The sequence below is a fragment of the Poromitra crassiceps genome, assembly GCF_964638095.1.
Source record: "Poromitra crassiceps genome assembly, chromosome: 8".
Lineage (NCBI taxonomy): Eukaryota > Metazoa > Chordata > Actinopteri > Beryciformes > Melamphaidae > Poromitra > Poromitra crassiceps.
Window position 1 is genome coordinate 13,686,948 of NC_139629.1, and position 26,340 is coordinate 13,713,287.

At 47.0% G+C, this 26,340-nt stretch overlaps 1 protein-coding gene across 1 annotated transcript in view; it reads right to left on the reverse strand.

Annotated features, from left to right (window-relative positions):
• The window catches only part of myo18b (myosin XVIIIB), a gene marked incomplete at its 5' end in the record, with an annotated part of 78,947 nt that overhangs the window by 32,005 nt on the left and 20,602 nt on the right, over nt 1-26,340 (reverse strand). The window contains 15 exons of the mRNA XM_083641057.1: nt 1,634-1,757; nt 4,082-4,236; nt 4,611-4,735; nt 7,140-7,245; nt 10,590-10,709; nt 11,022-11,111; nt 14,505-14,648; nt 15,954-16,082; nt 16,616-16,681; nt 16,846-16,955; nt 19,999-20,149; nt 21,796-21,979; nt 23,094-23,241; nt 24,361-24,481; nt 24,715-24,795. Of these exons, the coding sequence (XP_083497183.1) occupies nt 1,634-1,757; nt 4,082-4,236; nt 4,611-4,735; nt 7,140-7,245; nt 10,590-10,709; nt 11,022-11,111; nt 14,505-14,648; nt 15,954-16,082; nt 16,616-16,681; nt 16,846-16,955; nt 19,999-20,149; nt 21,796-21,979; nt 23,094-23,241; nt 24,361-24,481; nt 24,715-24,795 (1,854 nt within the window). The remainder of the gene's footprint in view (nt 1-1,633; nt 1,758-4,081; nt 4,237-4,610; nt 4,736-7,139; nt 7,246-10,589; nt 10,710-11,021; nt 11,112-14,504; nt 14,649-15,953; nt 16,083-16,615; nt 16,682-16,845; nt 16,956-19,998; nt 20,150-21,795; nt 21,980-23,093; nt 23,242-24,360; nt 24,482-24,714; nt 24,796-26,340) is intronic.

The following is a 26,340-nucleotide window of genomic DNA, read 5'->3' on the forward strand; positions in this document are numbered from 1 at the left end:
CGACAGAAATGAGGACTTGAGTCGACACTTTCAAGTGTCTGCGAGCAGCGTCTGCTACCTAGTGAAATGTCTAGTGTCGCTGACTACGTCACATAATGTCGCGCAAGTCTGATTGGCTATATAGACGGGCACGCGCGACTTCCTTGTTTTAGTTTTCGCTGAAATGAAATTAATGAGCGTGTCTCCGGTATTTTTATCAGCATGTCCTTGATGTATGACTTCGTGAAAATCACAAAGAACACCGTGACCAACTTCCCAGAGAGAGAGGAGGTGATTGTGTGGTTGTGTGTCGTTATATGCGGCTGCAGTTACATCTTGCCTCCGACGTGGGTTCACTGACAGCATTCCCTCTCTTGCCTGTCTGCACTGCACTAGTTCTCTGCCTCCCTCTGTCTCTAGCGTCACGTGACCGTTGCGCCGCGGAGAGAAGCATAAATGCAGCAACATGAGCGACACTTTATTTTTCGTCTGCGACCATGTGCTGAGCGACACTTTATAATAAGTATAAATTAAGCTTTAGGGCCTTGTGGTGGCAGCACCAGGCGCCGCTCCTTGGCAGAGCATAGTGAGCGAGAGGGAGCACAGACCTGAATGAGGGAGTTCAGGTAGGTATAACAAAAAGATAAAGTCCGCACACTGAGGCTCCATCAATGTTTTTTTATTTGCAACGTTTCGATCTTCACATGATCTTTGTCAAGCTGTACGTTTTTTGGATGTGCGCATATTTGTCTTTTTCACGGAGTTCAGGTAGGTACCAGCCGTTTGAGAGGGAGCATAGACACGCACACACGCACAGAGCAAGGCACTCCAAAAGTATGTTTTGTGAGCAACCAGAAATGAGACACTTGACTTGCCTATGAAAAGCTGTGATTTGAGCCTCCCATAATCCTTTTCATATGCAAATGAGTTTCAGTGACATCATCATCTATACTGCTGCCATACAGTGATGTGTGTTGACATGTGCATGAGGCAAGTCTATTTGTATAGAACATTTCATACACAGAAACATACACAAAATAAATGAGCAGAGCGTAACAAGGTAAAAAGGTCACAGTGCAAAATTATTAACATATTTTTTTACTTTGTGAGCGAAATCATAATGCAGCATAATTATATCTTAGATTATGCAATATTGTGAGTGAATTTTGAAAGTGCGCTTTTACCGATTCATCCATCCGTCCATACCCGGAGATGCGTGCGCCCCAACTCAGTGCAAAATGTTAATAAACAGCTTAATTTATCACATCACTGATGATGTCACATTGTCCAACAGTGACATCACAGTGTGACAGTCACACACACACACACACACACACACACACACACACAGTGTGGGCGGAGCCTCTTCCTACACATCACCTATCACTGTTTGATTGATAGGCTATCAATCAAACAGTGTGGGCGGAGCCTCTTTCCACACATCACTTGTGAATCACACAGTGTGGGCGGGGCCTCTTCCCACACATCACTTGTCAATCACACAGTGTGGGCGGGGCCTCTTCCCACACATCACTTGTCAATCATACAGTGTGGGCGGGGCCTCTTCCCACACATCACTTGTCAATCACAGTGTGGGCGGGGCCTCTTCCCACACACATTACATGGCACAATTTCCACAGCGACACACACACACCTGTAGGTGGCGACGCAGAGTGTATATTTCAGCTCCCAGAGCCGTGCCCTCCTGTATGGCTTTGTCCTTGTGCTCTCTCTCACTGTCAGCTTCCTCCAAGGCCTGAGTCAACTCACTGTCAAACCTGCACACACACACACAATGCACGTACACATACACACACATACACACACACACACACACACACACACACACAGGTTTTCAAATTAACCGCTGTTTTTTTCAATTTCACGTTGAGATTGTGTCCCTCGATTGTTGACACTGAGGCCATTTACACCTGGCATTAACATGTATATTTTCTGTGATCAGATTGCAATCAGATTGTGTTTTTATCACTTGAGGTACAGGTGTAAACACCCCCAAAACACATTGAAGAAGGATTGCAATCTGATCGACCAAACCACCTCCGGAGGTGGTCAGGGATGCATTGTGTACACATTGAACACAAGTGTAAATGCAATGTGTCCTCGGCTGAAGTGATCAAATACAATCTGATCTGATTGCAATCTGATCACAGAATGTAACACATGTTAACGCCAGGTGTAAATGGTCTCTCTTACAATGCTGACATTGTTATTCTGGCGATTGAGTTGCAGTGAGAGAAGAGATATAACCAACATGATGGTACACTAATATGATTGGACAATATCTTGGTGTTAAAGGCTAAATAGTCTCGCTTGCCAGACTCTCTCCCTATAACGGGGGAGAGTCTGGCTGTACTGTACTGGCTGCCTGGCACTCTGGTATAGCGGGGGAAAGGCTCCGTTTACTTTTACAACCAAACACCCAAAGTACCAAGCAGGCACATTCCAGATCCTATCGTTTTCAGCGTTGTTCAGATGTTGTTGTTTCACAGCAGCAGAGGCATTTGAGATCGACAGATTCGACACGGAGGGAGCGGAAAGGAAATCCATATATGGTCGCAGCCGGACAGTCAGAGCGGGTTGGAGCCAATGGCAGAGCTTGTGGGGAGCGGAAAGGGATTTTCTTCTGCTGCCGTCTGAAATGGTCGCCACCAATTGCAGAGCTGATACCAGCAGCCTGTTTCCATGGAGCCAGACTTCTCTCCCGGCAGGGAGGGAAGTCTGGCAAGCGAGACTAAAGGGAGACGGTGGGACACGTATCGTCTGTTTGTGGTCGACCTCGTGCATGTTGCTCTGCAGGCTGTCTGTCAGGACTCACCTTCTCTGCTTGTGGTCGACCTCTCATGCATGTGGCTCTGCAGGCTGTCTGTCAGGACTCACCGTCTCTGCTTGTGGTCGACCTCTCATGCATGCGGCTCTGCAGGCTGTCTGTCAGGACTCACCTTCTCTGCTTGTGGTCGACCTCTCATGCATGTGGCTCTGCAGGCTGTCTGTCAGGACTCACCGTCTCTGCTTGCGGTCGACCTCGTGCATGCGGCTCTGCAGGCTGTCTGTCAGGACTCACCGTCTCTGCTTGCGGTCGACCTCGTGCATGCGGCTCTGCAGGCTGTCTGTCAGGACTCACCGTCTCTGCTTGCGGTCGACCTCGTGCATGCGGCTCTGCAGGCTGTCTGTCAGGACTCACCGTCTCTGCTTGCGGTCGACCTCGTGCATGCGGCTCTGCAGGCTGTCTGTCAGGACTCACCGTCTCTGCTTGCGGTCGACCTCGTGCATGTTGCTCTGCAGGCTGTCTGTCAGGACTCACCGTCTCTGCTTGCGGTCGACCTCGTGCATGCGGCTCTGCAGGCTGTCTGTCAGGACTCACCGTCTCTGTTTGTGGTGGACCTCGTGCATGTTGCTCTGCAGGCTGTCTGTCAGGACTCACCGTCTCTGCTTGCGGTCGACCTCGTGCATGCGGCTCTGCAGGCTGTCTGTCAGGACTCACCGTCTCTGTTTGTGGTGGACCTCGTGCATGTTGCTCTGCAGGCTGTCTGTCAGGACTCACCGTCTCTGCTTGCGGTCGACCTCGTGCATGCGGCTCTGCAGGCTGTCTGTCAGGACTCACCGTCTCTGTTTGTGGTGGACCTCGTGCATGTTGCTCTGCAGGCTGTCTGTCAGGACTCACCGTCTCTGCTTGCGGTCGACCTCGTGCATGTTGCTCTGCAGGCTGTCTGTCAGGACTCACCGTCTCTGCTTGCGGTCGACCTCGTGCATGCGGCTCTGCAGGCTGTCTGTCAGGACTCACCGTCTCTGCTTGCGGTCGACCTCATGCATGCGGCTCTGCAGGCTGTCTGTCAGGACTCACCGTCTCTGTTTGCGGTCGACCTCGTGCATGCGGCTCTGCAGGCTGTCTGTCAGGACTCACCGTCTCTGTTTGCGGTCGACCTCGTGCATGTTGCTCTGCAGGCTGTCTGTCAGGACTCACCGTCTCTGCTTGCGGTCGATCTCGTGCATGCGGCTCTGCAGGCTGTCTGTCAGGACTCACCGTCTCTGCTTGCGGTCGACCTCGTGCATGCGGCTCTGCAGGCTGTCTGTCAGGACTCACCGTCTCTGCTTGCGGTCGACCTCGTGCATGCGGCTCTGCAGGCTGTCTGTCAGGACTCGGGCGTCCTGGAGGTCAGAGGTCACGCGGCGACACTGACGTTTCAGCTCTGTCACACTCCTCCTGGACTGCTCCAGCTGGGCCTGCAGAGCGGATACCTACACACGCACGCACGCGCGCGCACACACACACACACACACACACACACACACACACACACACACACACACACACACCAAGGTTATTACGTTTTTGTTTACTGAAATAAAAACAAAAACTAAGTTTTACATTACAATAAAGCCTAAAACTAAACTGAAACTAATAAAAAATAAACCAAACGAGCAAACCGGCTTTAAAAACGAATCAAAACTAAGCTAAAATTGAAAACAGAAAGTCAAAACAAGAAAAATAAAAACGAATGAAAAATGCAAAGCTATAATAGCCTTGGCGCACACAGAGTGTTCTCAAATCAGCGTTAGTCATTGAAATGTGTCGTCCGTGTTGCGGTGCAGGTGGATGCGTGGCGCCTCACCTTGCTGTCGAGCTGTTGTCGGGTCTGTCTCTCCATCTCCAGTTTCTCCTCGCTCTGCTTGAGTCGCCGGCGGACAAACTCCACCTCTGTCTGGCAGCACTCCAGCTGCAGGGCCAGCTCACTGTCTGCGGACAGAGGGAGGGGCGGGGCTTCGTCAGTATTCTGAGTGGGAGGGGCTTTGTCAGTATGCTGAGTGGGAGGGGCTTTGTCAGTATGGTGAGTGGGAGGGGCTTTGTCAGTATGCTGAGTGGGAGAGGCTTTGTAAGTATTCTGAGTGGGAGGGGCTTTGTCAGTATGGTGAGTGGGAGGGGCTTTGTCAGTATGATGAGTGGGAGGGGCTTTGTAAGTATTGTGAGTGGGAGGGGCTTTGTCAGTATGATGAGTGGGAGGGGCTTTGTCAGTATGCTGAGTGGGAAGGGCTTTGTAAGTATTCTGAGTGGGAGGGGCTTTGTCAGTATGATGAATGGGAGGGGCTTTGTCAGTATGATGAGTGGGAGGGGCTTTGTAAGTATTGTGAGTGGGAGGGGCTTTGTCAGTATGATGAGTGGGAGGGGCTTTGTCAGTATGATGAGTGGGAGGGGCTTTGCCAGTATGATGAGTGGGAGGGGCTTTGTCAGTATGATGAGTGGGAGGGGCTTTGTCAGTATGATGAGTGGGAGGGGCTTTGTCAGTATGATGAGTGGGAGGGGCTTTGTCAGTATGATGAGTGGGAGGGGCTTTGTCAGTATGATGAGTGGGAGGGGCTTTGTCAGTATGATGAGTGCCTCTCCATTAGTTTTGACCTTCCACCCCTGGTCTCTGATTGTGTGGCCCAAGAGAATGCAGGTTTGTATTGATTTGCAACCACAGTTCCTCCTCATCGGTGGAAGCTGTACTAACTAGTTAAAGTAGTGTTTAGTTGGAATGAAATACGTGGTGACAATTTATATGAAGGTACACGTATTCACCAGCTGCATATTAGTAGCCTATTGACCAATCTGGGCACCCAGAGTCTTATCAGTCTGGTGACTAATATTGACCGCTGTATAGTGGATGACTACTGCGCGGCGCGGTTATTGTTTACAGTCCAATTGCAGCGAGAATGGAGATGAAGCTGATCGTTTGTAGGTCCAGAGAGACTGGAGATGAAGCTGATCGTTTGTAGGTCCAGAGAGACTGGAGATGAAGCTGATCGTTTGTAGGTCCAGAGAGACTGGAGATGAAGCTGATCGTTTGTAGGTCCAGAGAGAATGGAGATGGAGCTGATCGTTTGTAGGTCCAGAGAGAATGGAGATGGAGCTGATCGTTTGTAGGTCCAGAGAGACTGGAGATGAAGCTGATCGTTTGTAGGTCCAGAGAGAATGGAGATGGAGCTGATCGTTTGTAGGTCCAGAGAGAATGGAGATGGAGCTGATCGTTTGTAGGTCCAGAGAGAATGGAGATGAAGCTGATCGTTTGTAGGTCCAGAGAGAATGGAGATGGAGCTGATCGTTTGTAGGTCCAGAGAGAATGGAGATGGAGCTGATCGTTTGTAGGTCCAGAGAGAATGGAGATGGAGCTGATCGTTTGTAGGTCCAGAGAGACTGGAGATGAAGCTGATCGTTTGTAGGTCCAGAGAGACTGGAGATGAAGCTGATCGTTTGTAGGTCCAGAGAGAATGGAGATGGAGCTGATCGTTTGTAGGTCCAGAGAGAATGGAGATGGAGCTGATCGTTTGTAGGTCCAGAGAGACTGGAGATGAAGCTGATCGTTTGTAGGTCCAGAGAGAATGGAGATGGAGCTGATCGTTTGTAGGTCCAGAGAGAATGGAGATGGAGCTGATCGTTTGTAGGTCCAGAGAGAATGGAGATGGAGCTGATCGTTTGTAGGTCCAGACGACATGATCGTTTGTAGGTCCAGACGAGAGACTGGAGATGGAGCTGATCGTTTGTAGGTCCAGATCGTTTGTAGGTCCAGATTGTTTGTAGGTCCAGATCGTTTGAAGGTCCAGATCGTTTGTAGGTCCAGATCGTTTGTAGGTCCAGATCGTTTGTAGGTCCAGATCGTTTGTAGGTCCAGACGACATTTCAGCTAATAATAAAAATAAGTAGCTGCATATGAGACATCGTCGGACTGTAAACAATGACAGAAGAGGCGGGACGTCCCCTCTACAACAAAACCCCCGAAATATCGTCCGTCTATCCCAGAGTCATATTAGTTGTCAGACTGATAAGACTTTGGGTTCCCAGATTGCTTACTGACTGTTTATAAGTTATTATAAAATACTTATCAATGCCTTATTCTGCATGACCATATTCTACAACTACTACAATAGGTGATTAACTACAGTACGTGTTTTAACTCAATAACCTCCTAATTACTGCTTATTGGTAGTTAAACTTTTTTGCAATATTTAGATCTCCCCCCGCCCCCGAATTTTGCTGCGTTTCCACTCAGATTTCTTATGCGCAAATTGAAAATTCACATACAAACAGGTGGATGGAAACCCAACTTATGTTCTCATCACTTAACAAGTTGAGCTTGGTATATTGTTGTAATGTGCTCACTCACCTGTCGCTGGCCCTGTCTGACTCTCCTTCAGCTGAACCTTCTGTCTCTCCTCTTCCAGGTGCTTCTCCAGGGTTTCCATGGTGACCTTACATTGGTCCAGACGAGCCTAGTGTTGAGATAAAAAGGGGGGGGGGGGAAACAGAAGAGTGAGATTGTGTGAACTTGTCTGAGGAGGGCAGACACTCCTCAAGCAAACTGACAACAGGAACATTGGTCGTACTATTTGGATTCCCTGATTATTCCCGATGTTTGAAGATAAAAGAGGATATACAGTAGTCACCAATTTCAGGGTTGTAATGTAAAAGCCCTCTGGTCGCCTGAATAAAATGTCGGCATAACCTGTAGGTCTCTGTTGTCCTTGTGGACAGAGTCAGTCTAACCTGTAGGTCTCTGTTGTCCTGGTGGACACAGTCAGTCTAACCAGTACATCTTTGTTGTCCTTGTGGACAGTCAGTCTAACCTGTACTGTAGGTCTTTGTTGTCCTTGTGGACAGAGTCAGTCTAACCTGTACTGTAGGTCTTTGTTGTCCTTGTGGACAGAGTCAGTCTAACCTGTAGGTATTTGTTGTCCTTGTGGACAGAGTCAGTCTAACCTGTAGGTATTTGTTGTCCTTGTGGACAGAGTCAGGCTAACCTGTAGGTATTTGTTGTCCTTGTGGACAGAGTCAGTCTAACCTGTAGGTCTTTGTTGTCCTTGTGGACAGAGTCAGTCTAACCTGTACTGTAGGTCTCTGTTGTCCTTGTGGACAGAGTCAGTCTAACCTGTACTGTAGGTATTTGTTGTCCTTGTGGACAGAGTCAGTCTAACCTGTATGTCTCTGTTGTCCTTGTGGACAGAGTCAGGCTAACCTGTACTGTAGGTCTCTGTTGTCCTTGTGGACAGAGTCAGTCTAACCTGTAGGTCTCTGTTGTCCTGGTGGACACAGTCAGTCTAACCTGTACATCTTTGTTGTCCTTGTGGACAGTCTAACTTGTAATGTAGGTCATTGTTGTCCTTGTGGACAGAGTCAGTCTAACCTGTACTGTAGGTCTTTGTTGTCCTTGTGGACAGAGTCAGTCTAACCTGTGCTGTAGGTCTTTGTTGTCCTTGTGGACAGAGTCAGTCTAACCTGTACTGTAGGTATTTGTTGTCCTTGTGGACAGAGTCAGTCTAACCTGTACTGTAGGTCTCTGTTGTCCTTGTGGACAGAGTCAGTCTAACCTGTAGGTCTCTGTTGTCCTGGTGGACACAGTCAGTCTAACCTGTACATCTTTGTTGTCCTTGTGGACAGTCAGTCTAACTTGTAATGTAGGTCTTTGTTGTCCTTGTGGACAGAGTCAGTCTAACCTGTACTGTAGGTCTTTGTTGTCCTTGTGGACAGAGTCAGTCTAACCTGTAGGTCTTTGTTGTCCTTGTGGACAGAGTCAGTCTAACCTGTAGGTATTTGTTGTCCTTGTGGACAGAGTCAGTCTAACCTGTGCTGTAGGTCTTTGTTGTCCTTGTGGACAGAGTCAGTCTAACCTGTACTGTAGGTCTTTGTTGTCCTTGTGGACAGAGTCAGTCTAACCTGTAGGTATCTGTTGTCCTTGTGGACAGAGTCAGTCTAACCTGTACTGTAGGTATTTGTTGTCCTTGTGGACAGAGTCAGTCTAACCTGTAGGTCTCTGTTGTCCTTGTGGACAGAGTCAGTCTAACCTGTACTGTAGGTATTTGTTGTCCTTGTGGACAGAGTCAGGCTAACCTGTACAGTAGGTATTTGTTGTCCTTGTGGACAGAGTCAGTCTAACCTGTAGGTCTCTGTTGTCCTTGTGGACAGAGTCAGTCTAACCTGTACTGTAGGTATTTGTTGTCCTTGTGGACAGAGTCAGTCTAACCTGTAGGTATTTGTTGTCCTTGTGGACAGAGTCAGTCTAACCTGTAGGTATTTGTTGTCCTTGTGGACAGAGTCAGTCTAACCTGTAGGTATTTGTTGTCCTTGTGGACAGAGTCAGGCTAACCTGTACAGTAGGTATTTGTTGTCCTTGTGGACAGAGTCAGTCTAACCTGTAGGTCTCTGTTGTCCTTGTGGACAGAGTCAGTCAAGTCAAGTCAAGTCAAGTCAATTTATATAGCCCTAATTCACAAGCATGTCTCAGAGGGCTTCACAGAAAGTATGTCTAGCTAATTCTAGCTGACACAACAGTAACAAGAATATACAGAATAAAGATAACATTTGAACAATTGATAATATAGAAAATATAGAAATGAAGAGAGAGCAGAGGAGAGAGCAGGAGAAGGGAGAAGAGCAGGGGGAATGTGAGAGAGTGATGGGGTGGGGAGGGAATAGGAGATGTTGGAGGGTATAGGAGGTGGGGAAGGAGCAAGAGGAGAGAGCAGGAGAGGGGAAGGGGGGGTGTGTGGTGGAGAAGAGAGCAGGGGGAGGGAGGAGGTGGGGAGAGAATGAGAAATATAGACGCACATCTTGCAAACGGACATATGTCAATTTCTTAGCAACCAAACTATGCCTAATTTAATTGGCTGCAAGCCTTTAGTAGTGAGTCCTTTTGCCAAATAAGCACATGTTCACATATAGAGCTTATGGGTGCCTTGCTTTAGGGAAGAGTGGGTGCCATGCTTTGAATAGTGGCGAAATACTAAGAGCATGGGTGCCATGCTTTAAATAGTGGCGAAATATTGGAGGGGATAGAGTGGGTGCCATGCTTTGGAGTAGAATGTGTACTATGCTTTAGAGTAGTGGGGGAAGAGGAAGAAACACCGGGAAGAGGAGAAAGCAGGAGAGTGGAGGGGGGAGGGAGAGCGGGGGGATGTGAGGGAGGAGAGGGGGGAGGTGGGGAGAAAATAGGAAATGTGGAGGAGGAGAGAACAGAGAAGGAGAGATGAGGGTGCAGGGGAGGGAGAGCCAGGGTAGAGGTAGGGTCTAGGGTTGGGGGAGGGAGTAGGATACGGGCCCGGATTAGGGCGAGGGTAGGGAGAAAATGGGAAGTGTGGAGGAGGAGAGAACAGAGAAGGAGAGGTGGGAGGGTGCAGGGGAGGGAGAGCAGGGGGAATGTGAGAGGGAGGAGGTGGGGAGAAAATGGGAAATGTGGAGGAGGAGGGAACAGAGAAGGAGAGATGGGAGGGTGCAGGGGAGGGAGAGCCAGGGTAGAGGTAGGGTCTAGGGTTGGGGGAGGGGAGGGAGTAGGATACGGGCCCGGATTAGGGCGAGGGTGGGGAGAAAATGGGAAATGTGGAGGAGGAGAGAACAGAGAAGGAGAGGTGGGAGGGTGCAGGGAAAGGAGAGCAGGGGGAATGTGAGAGAGGGGAGAGCAGGAAGTGGCAGGGATTCGGGAAAATAGGGGAGAAGAGGAGAAGGAGAAGGAGCAGAGGGGGGGAGTCAGTCTAACCTGTACTGTAGGTATTTGTTGTCCTTGTGGACAGAGTCAGTCTAACCTGTAGGTCTCTGTTGTCCTTGTGGACAGAGTCAGTCTAACCTGCAGGTATCTGTTGTCCTTGCTGAGGCGAAGTCTCTCGGTCCTCTCCACGTCCAGAGCCTGTCCCACTGCATCGCCACGGAAACGCTCGTCGCTCAGCTCAGACGCGGCCGCTGTCACCTACACACACACGGAACATGTGTGAGTGTGTGTTCTCTTCCTGTGACGGGAGAATGTCCTCACAAGTGTACAAAGATGTGGAGAAGCCTCATCCAGACTTATCAAAGGCTCAAAGTCACCTCTGTCTCTGTGGTAGCTAGACAGTTCTGACGGGGCCGACGCTAACGATTTAGCATACAGCATTTTAAGTTCTTAGTCATTTGCATTATCCTAAATGTGAGAAAATGAGAACTCTCGCTGCCTATTGGGTAAGGGCCATGGTGGCTATGTTCATGTTGCTGTGCACACACACACACACACACACACACACACCTTGGTCTCCAGGCTGTCGGCGGTCTGCCGCAGATCGTTCCTCTCCTTCTCCGATTTTTCCAGCCGTCGTCTCAAAGCTGATATCTCATCCTGTCAAGAGGAGAGAGAGGAGCACTATATTCATCCTCCATCTGAGTCCAAGTCATTTGAGCGTTATGGAAAACTATATAAAAACAGATTAAATGTGCAACTTAATGTAGCTACTGATCTGTCTGTGAGGTGTGCAGCTGAGATGAATGAATGTAAAGACCCCACACACACACACACACACACACACACACACACACACACAATCACTACTTCTCTCTCTCCCTCTCTCTCTCTGTGAATGAATGCAGGGTAAGTCTTGAGAGTAAACATGATGCGCCTGTGTAGGTTATATCCTCTATGCTTGGATTTTGTCATTCCTTCTTGTTACCTCCACGGTTTTGTTTTCGCCCATCTGTCTGTCTGCCTGTCTGTCTGTCTGTCTGTCTGTCTGTCTGTCTGTCTGTCTGCCTGTCTGCCTGTCTGCCTGCCTGTCTGCCTGTCTGTCTGTCTGTCTGTCTGTCTGTCTGTCTGTCTGTCTGCCTGTCTGTCTGCCTGTCTGTCTGTCTGACTGACTGTCTGTCTGTCTGTCTGTCTGTCTGTCTGACTGACTGCCTGTCTGTCTGTCTGTCTGTCTGTCTGTCTGCCTGCCTGCCTGTCTGTCTGCCTGTCTGTCTGCCTGTCTGTCTGTCTGTCTGACTGACTGTCTGTCTGTCTGTCTGTCTGTCTGCCTGTCTGTCTGTCTGTCTGCCTGTCTGCCTGCCTGTCTGTCTGTCTGTCTGTCTGTCTGTCTGTCTGTCTGTCTGTCTGTTATGAATGGATTTGCATGTTAAGTCATGGACCAACTTAGAACTGATTAACTTTCCACGCCCACTGTCCAACAGGGGGTGTGGAAATGGGCATCGCCAATCACAAAAAGGCCCCTAACTGCCTTTTTTTATTTTTTATTATTAAACCTTTATTTAACCAGGTGAGTCCCATTGAGATGACAAGATCTCTTTTTCGAGGGAGCCCTGGCCAAGATAGCAGCAATACAGTTTGAACCAGACACACAATCAAATATTAAAACCACATATGTCAAAGCATACAAACATGACGACATGCAAACAGAAAGCATGCAAACAGAAAGCATGCAAACAGATCACAGAATCAAAAGCCAAAAAGACAGACAGAAACGCAAAGCAGCACATAAGGAAACATTAAAACACAAAAGCAAAACATGTTTAACAACATGTATGACTATGACTAAAAGAGAGACAGGAGGAAACGGATGCAAATGCATGCACGTAACACCACGAAAGGTTGGCGGAGGTATGCACTTTACCCTCTAGTGCCCTCTAGTTGTCCTTGTTTTAATTTTTTTATTTAATGTGTTTGCTGTCTACTGCATGCACATTCCTTGCACACCACCAGCTCTTTCTATTTTTGGCCCAGAACGCATTTCTGTTTTGGGATTTCCTGCAACAAATGTTCCTGGTCATGTAACCATTTTTTGTCCTTCAAAGTCAAAGACCCCCTTTTCACAACTAAACCGTAAAACATGGACTTTGTATTGTTGCCTTTTAGTGAAATTGAGACAAAGTAATTGTTGCCATATGGCAACACTATGAATAGAGGATCAAAACACTTGGTAAATGTGTTTATTTGTATCATAATTGTGCTACTTTAACAGCCAACCATTGACTGTCAGCCAACATAAAACCTGTGTGTGCGTGTGCGTGTGCGTGTGCGTGTGCGTGTGCGTGTGTGAGAGAGAGAGAGAGAGAGAGAGAGAGAGAGAGAGAGAGAGAGAGAGAGAGTGAGGTAACTGGTTCTGTCTGGCCCGGTTCCGTACCCAAAGCCCACTACACAGGAGAGACTGAGTAATCATGAGCCAGTTTCTATTTGCCCACTTATTGCACAACTGAGGCATTGGAGCCAGAGCTACATCTCAAGGGGCAATGCTACCACATTTCTGCTATTCAACTAGTGTGTGTGTGTGTGTGTGTGTGTGTGTGTGTGTGTGTGCGTTCGTGTGCATGTGTGTGTGCGCAGAGGTGTAGTGCTATCTGGAGAAGTGGGGGAACGCACCTATATGGGGAACACCCCCCTCCCCCAGCACACGCGCAGGTCACCTCTATTGGGTCAAGGCAGCCATCGTGCATGCAGGTCTCCATGCACTGCGCATTCCACAACAAAACAACATCGCCAGCTCACATTTTTCATTTGTTTTGTTGTCTCCAGATAGTCCCGTATTCTGGTTTAACACGCGTTCTCTAACTTGGCCCAGTTGTCGTTGTGGCGTCGTGGCCGCTGGTAGATGCGTTCCATAACACACAGTCAGAATGTAGGCTATTATTCTGTGCACACTGAATGTCTTCTGTTACACAGTTAATTAATTAATTAATTAATGAGTTAATTGTAGCAATATAAGTTCATATTCTCGGCTTGTAGCGTACGAATCGGGGGCTGTAACAGAGATCAAAGCAGATGGATCAGGTGAGCTGGCGCTGCCCAATTACGCACAGGGAGGAGACCACGGCTTCAATGCGCAGAGTCAAAGTTGCCAATTGATTTGTACTGCCGCCACCCACGGCTCAACAGGTGTTTCTGCACTCCTCCAGTTTGCCCATGACATTATTCAGGTGTTTGTTGTTTTTCTTCCTTGGGAAGAACCGCGGTGGGTTCCATAATAACACGTCGCAGTCGCACTCTTCTTCAGGCTGTCGTAAATAATAACGCACAAAACACCCCTTGGAGAAGTGTGGGAACGCCGTTCCCCCGTGTTACACCAGCACTACACCTATGTGTGTGTGTGTGCGTGTGTGTGTGTGTGTGTGTGTGTGTGTGTGTGTGTGTGTGTGTGTGTGTGTGTCCACGTGCGTGCGTGCGTGATGTGTGTGTGTGGTCTGCTTTCAGACTTAAGACCTGTTCTGGTACTGACCCACTACCCGTCAAACACACTCTCACACCGGCTTCAATCTTTCTAAACACACGCTCGCACAACATGGGCCATTCTACAGACTTGGTTGGATGTTAGAGTGATTAAGTTTACTGCTATCTCAAACATTATGTTGCATTTCAATAGATAATAGAATGATCTGAGAAACATCTGAGATTTGCATAGCCACTTAAATGCTTTTTAAATTCGATTTTTGGTTGGGGGACCAATTGGTTTGTACCAATCTGGTAGAATTATGGTCCATATACTTTCTCCGGCAGACCACTTGCCTGCAGCCTGCAGCAGACAGCAGACATCACCCCAGGCGTGTCTTCCTCCCTGCGTTCTCATTGGCTGAAACGCGGTGATGACACGGCTCTCCTGACACGACCACATATTTAACTGATAGATACAGTATCTTTTGGGACCTCTGTGACTCATCGGCGGGGTTGTCGGCGAGCTCCAAAAACCCTCGCCGAGAGCTCGGAGCGTCTAGTCTGAACTGGGCGTGTGTGTGTGTTTGTTTCTGTGTGTACCTCCTTGGCGCGGAGCCTCTGGTTGTCCATGTTGACGTCCAGCAGAGGGCGCACTCTGCAGAAAAGCTTCCACCAGCTCCACTTGGCCGCGGCCCTCAGAGCCCGCAGGTTCCTCTGTACACAGCTCAGTGCCATCTGCTGTACCTGGTGACACACACAGAACGGGCACACACACATACACACGCATACACAGACACACACGAATGCGCGCGCACACAAACAAACAAACAAACAAACAAACAAACACACACACACACACACACACACATACATACACACACACACACACACACACACGCACACACACACACACACACACACACACACACACACACACACACACACACACACACACACACACACACACACACACACACAGATCTGTTACTGGGTTGATTTGATGAGATATGAGGGGGTAATGGCATGCATTCCTCTTGTTAACTTTAGATTTTAGGCAACAATGTCTGGATAAAAACTATCAATCTCAGCACAATTTAGCTTTTCAGAATGCAAATATATTTCTGCAAACTGCTATTATTTGTAACTTCTATAAGGTGAATTTTGATTGAATCATAAAAAAAACGAATTGTTTTTTTCTGTTTTTATACAAAACAACAACAACAACCACAACCACGGCCATTGATACCACCCATGTGTTATGTGAAGACAGGTATGTTGACATACAAATAGTTAATTAAAATTTGCTTAAACAAATCACCTCATTAGCATAGCTGGTTATGTTTACTACATCATAGTGATTGTGCACCTCAAGTGACTCTTGTTTGATATCTTTTGTAAATAAAATGTTATAGGGTGTTTTACATTAAAAAGTTAAATAATTCATAAACTGTAAATTCAATGTAAATTCCCAACTGTTTATTCATTGGGAAAATGCACTCTGAGTGAAGTGTTATTTGCAACATGTTAAAATTATATTTTCAATTTTGATAACAATATTAATCAAATCCAATGCAAAAAGTGTTTGTGCATTTGTGTCCACTTAACACAAAGATGTCACACTGAAAGGATGAAAGTTGTTTTGTTTTTTCTCCGCCTGGACCATGTGCCACTCCACACCCACAGTAGCAGCGGTTTGCTATAGCTGGACTGTCCAGTATATCTGCTCCCTGTTACCAGCATACAGACACCGCCTTGACAGGCACACAGACACATTCTAACCTTGAGGTTGCGCTACTGAAACATGCTAACCTTGAGGTTGCGCTACTGAAACATGCTAACCTTGAGGTTACGCTACTGAAACATGCTAACCTTGAGGTTGCACTACTGAAACATGCTAACCTTGAGGTTGCACTACTGAAACATGCTAACCTTGAGGTTGCGCTACTGAAACATGCTAACCTTGAGGTTGCGCTACTGAAACATGCTAACCTTGAGGTTGCGCTACTGAAACATGCTAACCTTGAGGTTGCGCTACTGAAACATGCTAACCTTGAGGTTGCGGTACTTCTGACGGGCCAGATGTCCAATCCCAGCAGCCTGGAGCTGGAATAGCCAGCCACTGACCAGCTGGTCTCTCTGCTGCTCCAGGTACTGCAGCACCCCTCGCTTCATAAACACCTGAAACAAGATATCATTTATTTTAGGCATGCACAATATTTTTTTTCTTGCCGATATCTGATATATTCAAACTCTTTTGGCTGATCGCAGTCAAATGCAGATGCCGACACTGATATATGCACAAATTGTTTTCCACCTAATTTCAGAGAACATTAAGTCTCTCCTGTAGTGGAGTTAACACATTATTATGTCTACTCTTATCATGACGGCCCACTGGCAGATGCAGACATCAATACACTGCTTTTCAAAATGTACACATTCACTGGGCAAAATAAGAAAACTACTTCAACTTAGGTTATGTAAAAGTAAAACATGCCATTTTCTTTCAAACAAAACTAAGATTCATTCTATGTAAACAGGCTTGGATAGTGTCATTTTATCGGCCTGTCATATTGGCAGTAATGTTCATTTTTGGCCAATGCAAATATTTGATTTGAAAGCCTTTATCGGCCGATACCGATGGCGTGCCAATATCATCGTGCGTCACCTAATTGATTGATTAATTATGTATGAGAGTGAAAACATGTCCTCACCCTACTGGCGCCCAGAACTATACTCTTTTTATCCAGATCCAAGTCCACCAGCAACTCCTCCACCGCCTGAGAGAAACAACAACATCACAGACTGTGTTGTTTACTTGGAGATGTGTGTGTGTGTGTGTGTGTGTGTGTGTGTGTGTGTGTGTGTGTGTGTGTGTGTGTGTGTGTGTGTGTGTGTGTGTGTGTGTGTGTGTGTGTGCGTGTGCGTGTGTGCGCAGCCTGACCTTCCTCTCGTCATGGGTGACAAACACCGAGCCGTAGCGTTTCATTATGGGAGGAGACAGAGCCTGGAAACGGCACCTAAAGTCACCTATGGTCATGTGCTCTGGATAACCTGAGAGAGAGAGAGAGAGAGGCACACACAGAGAGAGAGAGACAGACAGACAGACAGACAGACAGACAGAGACAGACAGAGAGAGACACACAGAGAAAGAGAGAGAGAGAGAGAGAGGGGGGAGAGATTTATAAATCTGGATGATAATTGAAAGCTGCAGTGACAAAAGTGACAAAAGCAATAATCAATGAACAATAATCCCTAAACGATACTCCTGTAGGGACATAATGGTGTGTCTGTGGTACTCAATAATGTGTTTATGAGTTTCCAGATGCCGCTCCGACATAACGGATGTAGGTCAAGATGCAGTCTACATCCATCTCTTACCAGACTCATACAGGCACAGATACCTTGAAGCCCACAGGGCAGTGGTGTGGTGTGGTGTGGCCATCCAGCCTTATGGCACTTTAGGAAATGTTTGGGGGTAGCTCAACAACCTCCCCTAGCCCCACCCCTTCCCTCACCATAGAATCATTGTGCCAGTGCATTGATCAAATAAATAACTGGATGTGCCAGAATTTCCTACAGCTAAACAAAGACAAAACTGAGGTGATCGTGTTTGGCCCCAAAGAACAAAGGCTTAAAATCACTGCACGCCTTGAGTCTCGATCCCTGAAGCCTAAGGATCAAGTCAAAAATCTTGGAGTTATTATTGATTCCGATCTCAACTTTAACTCCCACATTAAGTCAATTAGAAAATCTGCTTTTTATCATCTTAAAAATATAGCAAGAATTAGGGGATACATGTCCAGACAGGATCTAGAAAAACTAATTCACGCCTTCATATATAGTAGGTTAGACTACTGCAATAGCCTTTTTTCTGGTCTCTCCAAAAAAGAACTTAGGCAACTTCAACTCATTCAGAATGCTGCTGCTAGAGTTCTAACGAAGACTAAGAAAGCTGATCATATCACTCCAGTTCTTAAGTCCTTACACTGGTTGCCAGTGTGTCAGAGAATAGATTTTAAAATATTGTTATTAGTCTATAAATCACTTAATGGCCTAGGCCCAAAATACATAGCTGAATTGCTCCCACGCTACGAACCGTCTAGAACTCTTAGGTCAACAGGGTCCAGCTTATTAACTGTCCCTAGGATCAAATCAAATCACGGGAAGGCTGCATTTACACACTATGCTTCTGCTAGCTGGAACAAATTGCCTGAAGACCTTAGATCTGCCCCAACCTTACTTACTTTTAAAAATAGACTAAAGACTTTTATGTTTACCGTCGCTTTTAACTGCTGACAGCTACTATGCAAACCCAAAAAAAAAAGCCCCCTGTCCAGGTTTAGAGTGCAAGTAGAGAGAAGGCTTTGTGTCGTGTATACAGTAAAAAGTTGCCTTTAACACATTCACTGCCAGCCGTTTTTTTTTTACTGTAGGTAGCTTCTGCCAACGGTTTTTTTTGAGGATTCTGGCTCATCTTTCAACAGCCGAGGATTATTTTCTGCTAAGATTTTGTGAACACAAAATATCTCAAAAGAACTAATAGAATGTGTGCTTTATCTGTCTAAAAGAGTTAGTTTGTAGAGTTAGTAGTTATGTAGGCATTAGCACTTGAATACAGCATGGTTTCAGCGTCTGAAAATTTAAGCTGAGAAAAATGCCTTTTTGTGAAATTCGATAGAACAGTCACTTTAACCATTCATTTTTGGCATCAGTAAGACGTCAGACATCTAAACAATAGTTTTGAACAGTAATTTCCTCCATAACAGCAGGAAACCCCCCTCTCCTTCAAACTCCTCCCTCCGTGTGTGTTCTCCTCCTGCCTCCCTGGCTCTGCAGCGGGCGTGTCACAAGCGAGTTGCTGCTGCTGCTGTGCCTGTCTGCTGGCGGCCGCTCTTTGGGCGAGTCTGGATGGGCTCGCTCGCTTCTTGGGGTTTCGGTTGAGAGCTTTGATGAAGCTTTTGCGATTCTGGTCTTATTTATGCTGCGTGTTTCAAAGTGTGTTCCACCCGTAATCTATTATGCAAATTTGCAATCCCCCACCGCCAGCTCCCTGCGCGAAAGCGAAAGCGTTTTCGCCAATCCATTTTCATGAGAATGGCTTCCTCACGCGGCTGTTTTTGCTTGGCTTTCTCTCGTCTGGAGAGCACTGTCGCCACTTAGTGGGTCTGTAAAATAGATTATACACATTCAATACCTCCCATATTTTAATATGAGATGTAAAAGGGGTTGATCGACGTCCCACTGTCAATTTTTTTTTTTTTTTTTTTAAGACGAGATATCTCGTCAACGGCAGTCAACCGGTTTTTTTTTAAGACGAGATATCTCGTCAACGGCAGTGAACGTGTTAAATGTCCATTTTATTTCTTCTTTTCGTTTATTTTCCTGTGTGCTTAATGAAGTTGCTTAATGCACTTTTTATACTCTTTTTTTTAAGTTTTGTTGTGATGCTTTTAAATGTCCGTTTTACTCTCTTCTTTTCTTTTATTTTCCTGTCAACCATTTTATGTGAAGCACTTTGAATTGCCACTGTGTATGAAATGTGCTATACAAATAAACTTGACTTGACTTGACCATGCTCCCTCCCACCCACCAAATCCCCCTAGCCACCACCCCCTATCCACCCCTTGAATCCCAACTCTATACGACCTTCCTATCCCTAGATATGGCCCCTTTTACCTAGCCCCGCCCCCCCTTCCTTGATGGAACGGACGGACATGGTGGAGGTCACAGTGACCTTGAACTTTGACCTTTCACCATGAAAATGGAATGAGTTCATCCTTGAGTCGACATTTGAGCCAAATTGGAAGAAATTCCCTCAAGGCATTCCTGATATATTGCGTTAACGAGCACGGGATGGACATATGCACCCGAAAACATAATGCCTCTAGCCACGGCTAACGCCGGCGGAAGCATAATTAATTAATAAATAAATAAATAAATAAATAAATAAATAAATAAATAAATAAATAAATAAATAAATAAATAAATAAATAAAATCTTAGTCTGGATACAACTCATACAAGATAAAATTACTTTGAAAACAGCTATGTCCGTTTTTGCAGCGTATGAGCTACAGTAAAGCAAAAAGGCTGACCTATGCGGTAGAGCTGCAGGGCGGGCAGGATCTGTGTGGAGTGCAGCTGGACTCGGAGGGCAGGTACATCGAACCCTCCACTGTCTGTCTTGGCATTCACACACTGCAGGAACACCGGCCTGGCTCGACGAATCAGGTTCAGCAGAGAGTCCTGAGGGGGCGGGCACAGCGAGTTTGATGGTGATGTATTGGGAGTGTCTGTACTTACTGCCTGTAGTTTGATGGTGATGCACTGTATTGGGAGTGTCTGTACTTACTGCCTGTAGTTTGATGGTGATGCATTGGGAGTGTCTGTACTTACTGCCTGTAGTTTGATGGTGATGCATTGGGAGTGTCTGTACTTACTGCCTGTAGTTTGATGGTGATGCATTGGGAGTGTCTGTACTTACTGCCTGTAGTTTGATGGTGATGCATTGGGAGTGTCTGTACTTACTGCCTGTAGTTTGATGGTGATGCATTGGGAGTGTCTGTACTTACTGCCTGTAGTTTGATGGTGATGCATTGGGAGTGTCTGTACTTACTGCCTGTAGTTTGATGGTGATGCATTGGGAGTGTCTGTACTTACTGCCTGTAGTTTGATGGTGATGCATTGGGAGTGTCTGTACTTACTGCCTGTAGTTTGATGGTGATGCATTGGGAGTGTCTGTACTTACTGCCTGTAGTTTGATGGTGATGCATTGGGAGTGTCTGTACTTACTGCCTGTAGTTTGATGGTGATGCATTGGGAGTGTCTGTACTTACTGCCTGTAGTTTGATGGTGATGCATTGGGAGTGTCTGTACTTACTGCCTGTAGTTTGACGGCGATGCATTGGGAGTGTCTGTACTTACTGCCTGTAGTTTGATGGCGATGCATTGGGAGTGTCTGTACTTACTGCCTGTAGTTTGATGGCGATGCATTGGGAGTGTCTGTACTTACTGCCTGTAGTTTGATGGTGATGCATTGGGAGTGTCTGTACTTACTGCCTGTAGTTTGATGGCGATGCATTGGGAGTGTCTGTACTTACTGCCTGTAGTTTGATGGCGATGCATTGGGAGTGTCTGTACTTACTGCCTGTAGTTTGATGGTGATGTATTGGGAGTGTCTGTACTTACTGCCTGTAGTTTGATGGTGATGTATTGGGAGTGTCTGTACTTACTGCCTGTAGTTTGATGGTGATGCATTGGGAGTGTCTGTACTTACTGCCTGTAGTTTGACGGCGATGCATTGGGAGTGTCTGTACTTACTGCCTGTAGTTTGATGGTGATGCATTGGGAGTGTCTGTACTTACTGCCTGTAGTTTGATGGTGATGTATTGGGAGTGTCTGTACTTACTGCCTGTAGTTTGATGGCGATGCATTGGGAGTGTCTGTACTTACTGCCTGTAGTTTGATGGTGATGCATTGGGAGTGTCTGTACTTACTGCCTGTAGTTTGATGGCGATGCATTGGGAGTGTCTGTACTTACTGCCTGTAGTTTGATGGTGATGCATTGGGAGTGTCTGTACTTACTGCCTGTAGTTTGATGGTGATGCATTGGGAGTGTCTGTACTTACTGCCTGTAGTTTGATGGTGATGTATTGGGAGTGTCTGTACTTACTGCCTGTAGTTTGATGGCGATGCATTGGGAGTGTCTGTACTTACCGCCTGTAGTTTGATGGTGATGCATTGGGAGTGTCTGTACTTACTGCCTGTAGTTTGACGGCGATGCATTGGGAGTGTCTGTACTTACTGCCTGTAGTTTGATGGTGATGCATTGGGAGTGTCTGTACTTACTGCCTGTAGTTTGACGGCGATGCATTGGGAGTGTCTGTACTTACTGCCTGTAGTTTGACGGCGATGCATTGGGAGTGTCTGCGTACGGCGGCCATCCCCCCGCTGAAGGTCTTCCTGATGGTGCCGTTTCTCTGCAGGGAGCGCTGGCTGCCCTCCTCCAGCCCCCCCACACCCCGACACAGGGGCGGCACCGACACCCGGGGGGCGAACAGGGCCTTCACCACCCCTCTGACCCAGGCAGACACAAGAGACAAGCTCGTCTGTGAATAGGACTCAATAATGGCACGGATGTAGGTAGACAGGATGTAGGTAGACAGGATGTAGGTAGACAGGTAATGGATGTAGGTAGACAGGTAATGGTAAACTGGACTGCTTTTCTACTCTACCGACCACTCAACGCGCTTTACAACACATGCCTACATTCACCCATTCATACACCAATAGTGGCAAGCTAACATGCTAACATGCTAACACCACCATCAAATTTGGGGTTCAGTATCCTGTCAGTTATTGCAGTTATTGTACTAACAAACACTGCAACAGGAAGTAAGGGGCGGCTGTAGCTCAGCGGGTCGTCCACTAATCGCTTTGGATAAAAGAGGTCGGTGGTTCGATTCCCGGCTCCTCCAGTCTGCATGTCGAAGTGTCCTTGGGCAAGATACTGAACCCCAAATTGCTCCTGATGGTGTGCCAGCACCCTGTGTGGTAGCCTGCCGCCATCGGTGTATGAATGGGTGAATGTTCCTACTGATTGTAAAGCGCTTTGGATAAAAGCGCTATATAAATGCAGGCCATTTACCAAGTAAGGTGTTATTACCCCCATTCAAAATGAACGTGGTAATGGATGTGCCAAACAGTAACCATAGAGTAAGTGTCATTATTACCCTCGTGCCACAGTATCATTACTACCGTCTGATGTTCACCCTATCCTACAGAAACATTGATTTTATTTTATCTTGTCGTTATTCAGTTACATATACGAGGCTGTGTGTGTGTGTGTATGTATGTATGTATGTATGTATGTATGTATGTATGTATGTATGTATGTATGTACAGTATGTATGTATGTATGTTGTTTGTGTGTGGGTGTATGTAAATTAAATACTATAAATAAATCAGATGTAAAAAAAAAGGGGGGGGAGACATCAGCAGTTATGACCTCATGGGGGATCGAACCCTGGCCCTCCAGTCAAGGGCGGGCCTGGCTAATAGCTGGGACTTGACTCCAGGGGCTGGTTACATGCTTAAACGTTCACTAAAGCCTTCAAATAAACCAGGCGTGTGTCTTTTTCAGCATGGCTGCCTCCTGGGCCCGGGCCTGGAGTTGGACTGACTGACTTACATGGTGGAGTTCTGGAGCAGACAGATGGCGTTGAGGGCGGACGGGTTGGTCTGGACCCGACTGAACCAGCCGGTCAGGTCGTAGCGGACGGGGTCGCAGCCCATCAGGTGGTTGACCTCGCACTGCAGCGGCTGCTCACACTGACGCACTGCACAGGCACAGAGGGAGAGAGTGTACTGTATAAATACACACACATATTCCCAGCATCCATCACGGAATTAACACATGTTCTAAAAAAGGCTGACGCACTTTCCACACACACACACACACACACACACACACACACACACACACACACACACACACACACACACACACACACAAACAAACACACTCTCACACACACACACCTTGAGGACAATGTGGAAGTGCCAAAAACTGCAGTTCTTCGATTGGCCACTTGAGTCTGGCTCCACAAGAGAGTGATTCCCCATAGTAGTTAAAATACTCGACTTTACAGCAGAAATAAACCTGGTACAAAAACGGTTTTGGGTCCAGGTAGTGTAATGGTAGAATCCCTGCCTAGCAACACAAGGGTCGCAGGTTCGAACCCCCGTGTTACCTCCGGCTTGGTTGGGCGTCCATACAGGCACGATTGGCTGTGCCTGAGGGTGGGAAGCCGGATTGGGTGTATGTGTCCTCGTCGCTGCACTAGCGCCTCCTCTGGTCGGTCGGGGCGCCTGGTCGGGGTGGAAGAAGGGGACTGGTGGGAATAGCGTGATCCTCCCACGTGTTACATCCTGCCGGTAAAGCTCCCCCTGTCAGGCAAAAAGAAGCGGCTGGCAACTGCGCATGTGTCGGAGGAAGCATGGTGCTAGTCTATGGCTCTCCCCAGATCGGCAGAGGGTGGAGCAGCGACCGGGGCAGCCAATAGGGCAGCATGGGGATAAATTGGCCAAGTATAATTGGGGAGAAAATGTTAAAAAGGAGCGATCCCACGGATCCAAGCAGGTAACGTACAAAGGCAGAGAGAGAGAGAGAGGATGTGAATGGAAAATGACCATGGATATAAGACGACAGACATATTTCCAGGGGGGATAAAACTTCTTATAATCGGACCAATACGGTAAAATAGATGATAAAGCAAACTATGTTTTGGGGAGTGATTGACAGGTCGCCTGTCCAATGATTGCGCAGCTCCAATGAGAGAGAGAGAGATTGCGACGGTCACAATGGCAAACTCGAGGCTTCAAAACGGAAGTGCACACACCAATGGGTGATGTCACAGTGGCTACATCCATATTTATATACAGTCTATGTTGTTTACCAGTGTTGCTGTAATACTGGCAGACTCTCTCCAGGGCCTTGTTCTCACTGGAGGCTGGAGTCATCATCTCCTCATCCAGCACCCATAACAGGCCTCTGGGGTCTCCATCTGCTGCCCGCACCTGACACACACACACACACACACACACACACACACACACACACACACACACACACACACACACACACACACACACACACACACACACACACACACACACACACACACACACACACATCTTGGTATGGTATGACTGGTATGAGTCTAACAGCTAATAGTTCCCCCCCACATCGTCCCCTTCGCTGTACGTTCATGAGTGGTATGTCATTGTCATTGGAAGTGTGAGCTGTGTACCTGTAGAGCTGGCTGGTCAATGGCAGACACCACCTCAGCTGGGCTGCTCTCTGGACACTCAAACTGCACTGGCACCTTCTCCTGTAACAGACAGACAGACAGACAGGCAGGCAGACAGACAGACAGACAGACAGACAGACAGACAGACAGGCAGACAGACAGTCAGGCAGACAGACACACAGACAGACACACAGACACACAGACAGACAGACAGACACACAGACAGACAAACAGACAGACAGACAGTCAGGCAGACAGTGTGTTTCTCAGTGTTGGGCTTCATACTCTATAGACCTTATTCGCTAACCCTGGACGGCACCATATTGTTGACATACCGTCCTGCGCGCACACAGCGCTGCAGCTGACAACTAGTAACAGCCTTATTGTCGTTTCTGTTCCATTACAAAATAGCGATGGTAATGACACCAATAAAAAAAAACACAGTTGTTATTTGTATGTAAAGGCTTCTGCTTTGATGTAAATAATCAAGTTGATCCTATGTATGAATTTATTTACAAAGCCTTTGTCTTTACACAAAGGAAAAGGGCGACCATTTTAAATCATCTAAACGAAGATAGTTTGGATTTGTTCAACAATTTTGGTCACTGCATAATTCCATTTGTGTTATTACTTTAATATAATTCTAAAATGTGGAAAATAGTAAAAATATGTGTACACTTTAGACTGGTAGTGTATATTCATTACTGTTGTTATCGTTCTTTACATTATAACCCCAAAATTGGCAATCACATTCTCAAATATCTTAAGAAATTAAAATAACCCAATTGCCTTTCATGTGCTTCTATATGAAAGGATCATAGAAACCAACAAGTATCCATCTCCATTGTTCTTGCCATCCTTCTATAAATGTAGTAACGTATAGTAACACATATTTTACAACACATCCAGGTTACCCAGGTTACCAGGGTGTGTGTGAAGGTGTGTGTGTGGTAGTGTTCCAGGTTACCCGTGCATATCTGTCCAGGGTGTGTGTGAAGGTGTGAGTGTGGTAGTGTTTCAGGTTACCTGTGCATATCTGTCCAGGGTGTGTGTGAAGGTGTGTGTGTGGTTGTGTTTCAGATTACCTGTGCATATCTGTCCAGGGTGTGTGTGAAGGTGTGTGTGTGGTTGTGTTCCAGGTTACCTGTGCATATCTGTCCAGGGTGTGTGTGAAGGTGTGTGTGTGGTAGTGTTCCAGGTTACCTGTGCATATCTGTCCAGGGTGTGTGTGAAGGTGTGTGTGTGGTTGTGTTCCAGGTTACCTGTGCATATCTGTCCAGGGTGTGTGTGTGGTTGTGTTCCAGGTTACCTGTGCATATCTGTCCAGGGTGTGTGTGAAGGTGTGTGTGTGGTTGTGTTCCAGGTTACCTGTGCATATCTGTCCAGGGTGTGTGTGAAGGTGTGTGTGTGTGGTCGTGTTCCAGGTTACCTGTGCATATCTGTCCAGGGTGTGTGTGAAGGTGTGTGTGTGGTAGTGTTCCAGGTTACCTGTGCATATCTGTCCAGGGTGTGTGTGAAGGTGTGTGTGTGGTTGTGTTCCAGGTTACCTGTGCATATCTGTCCAGGGTGTGTGTGAAGGTGTGTGTGTGGTACTGTTCCAGGTTACCTGTGCATATCTGTCCAGGG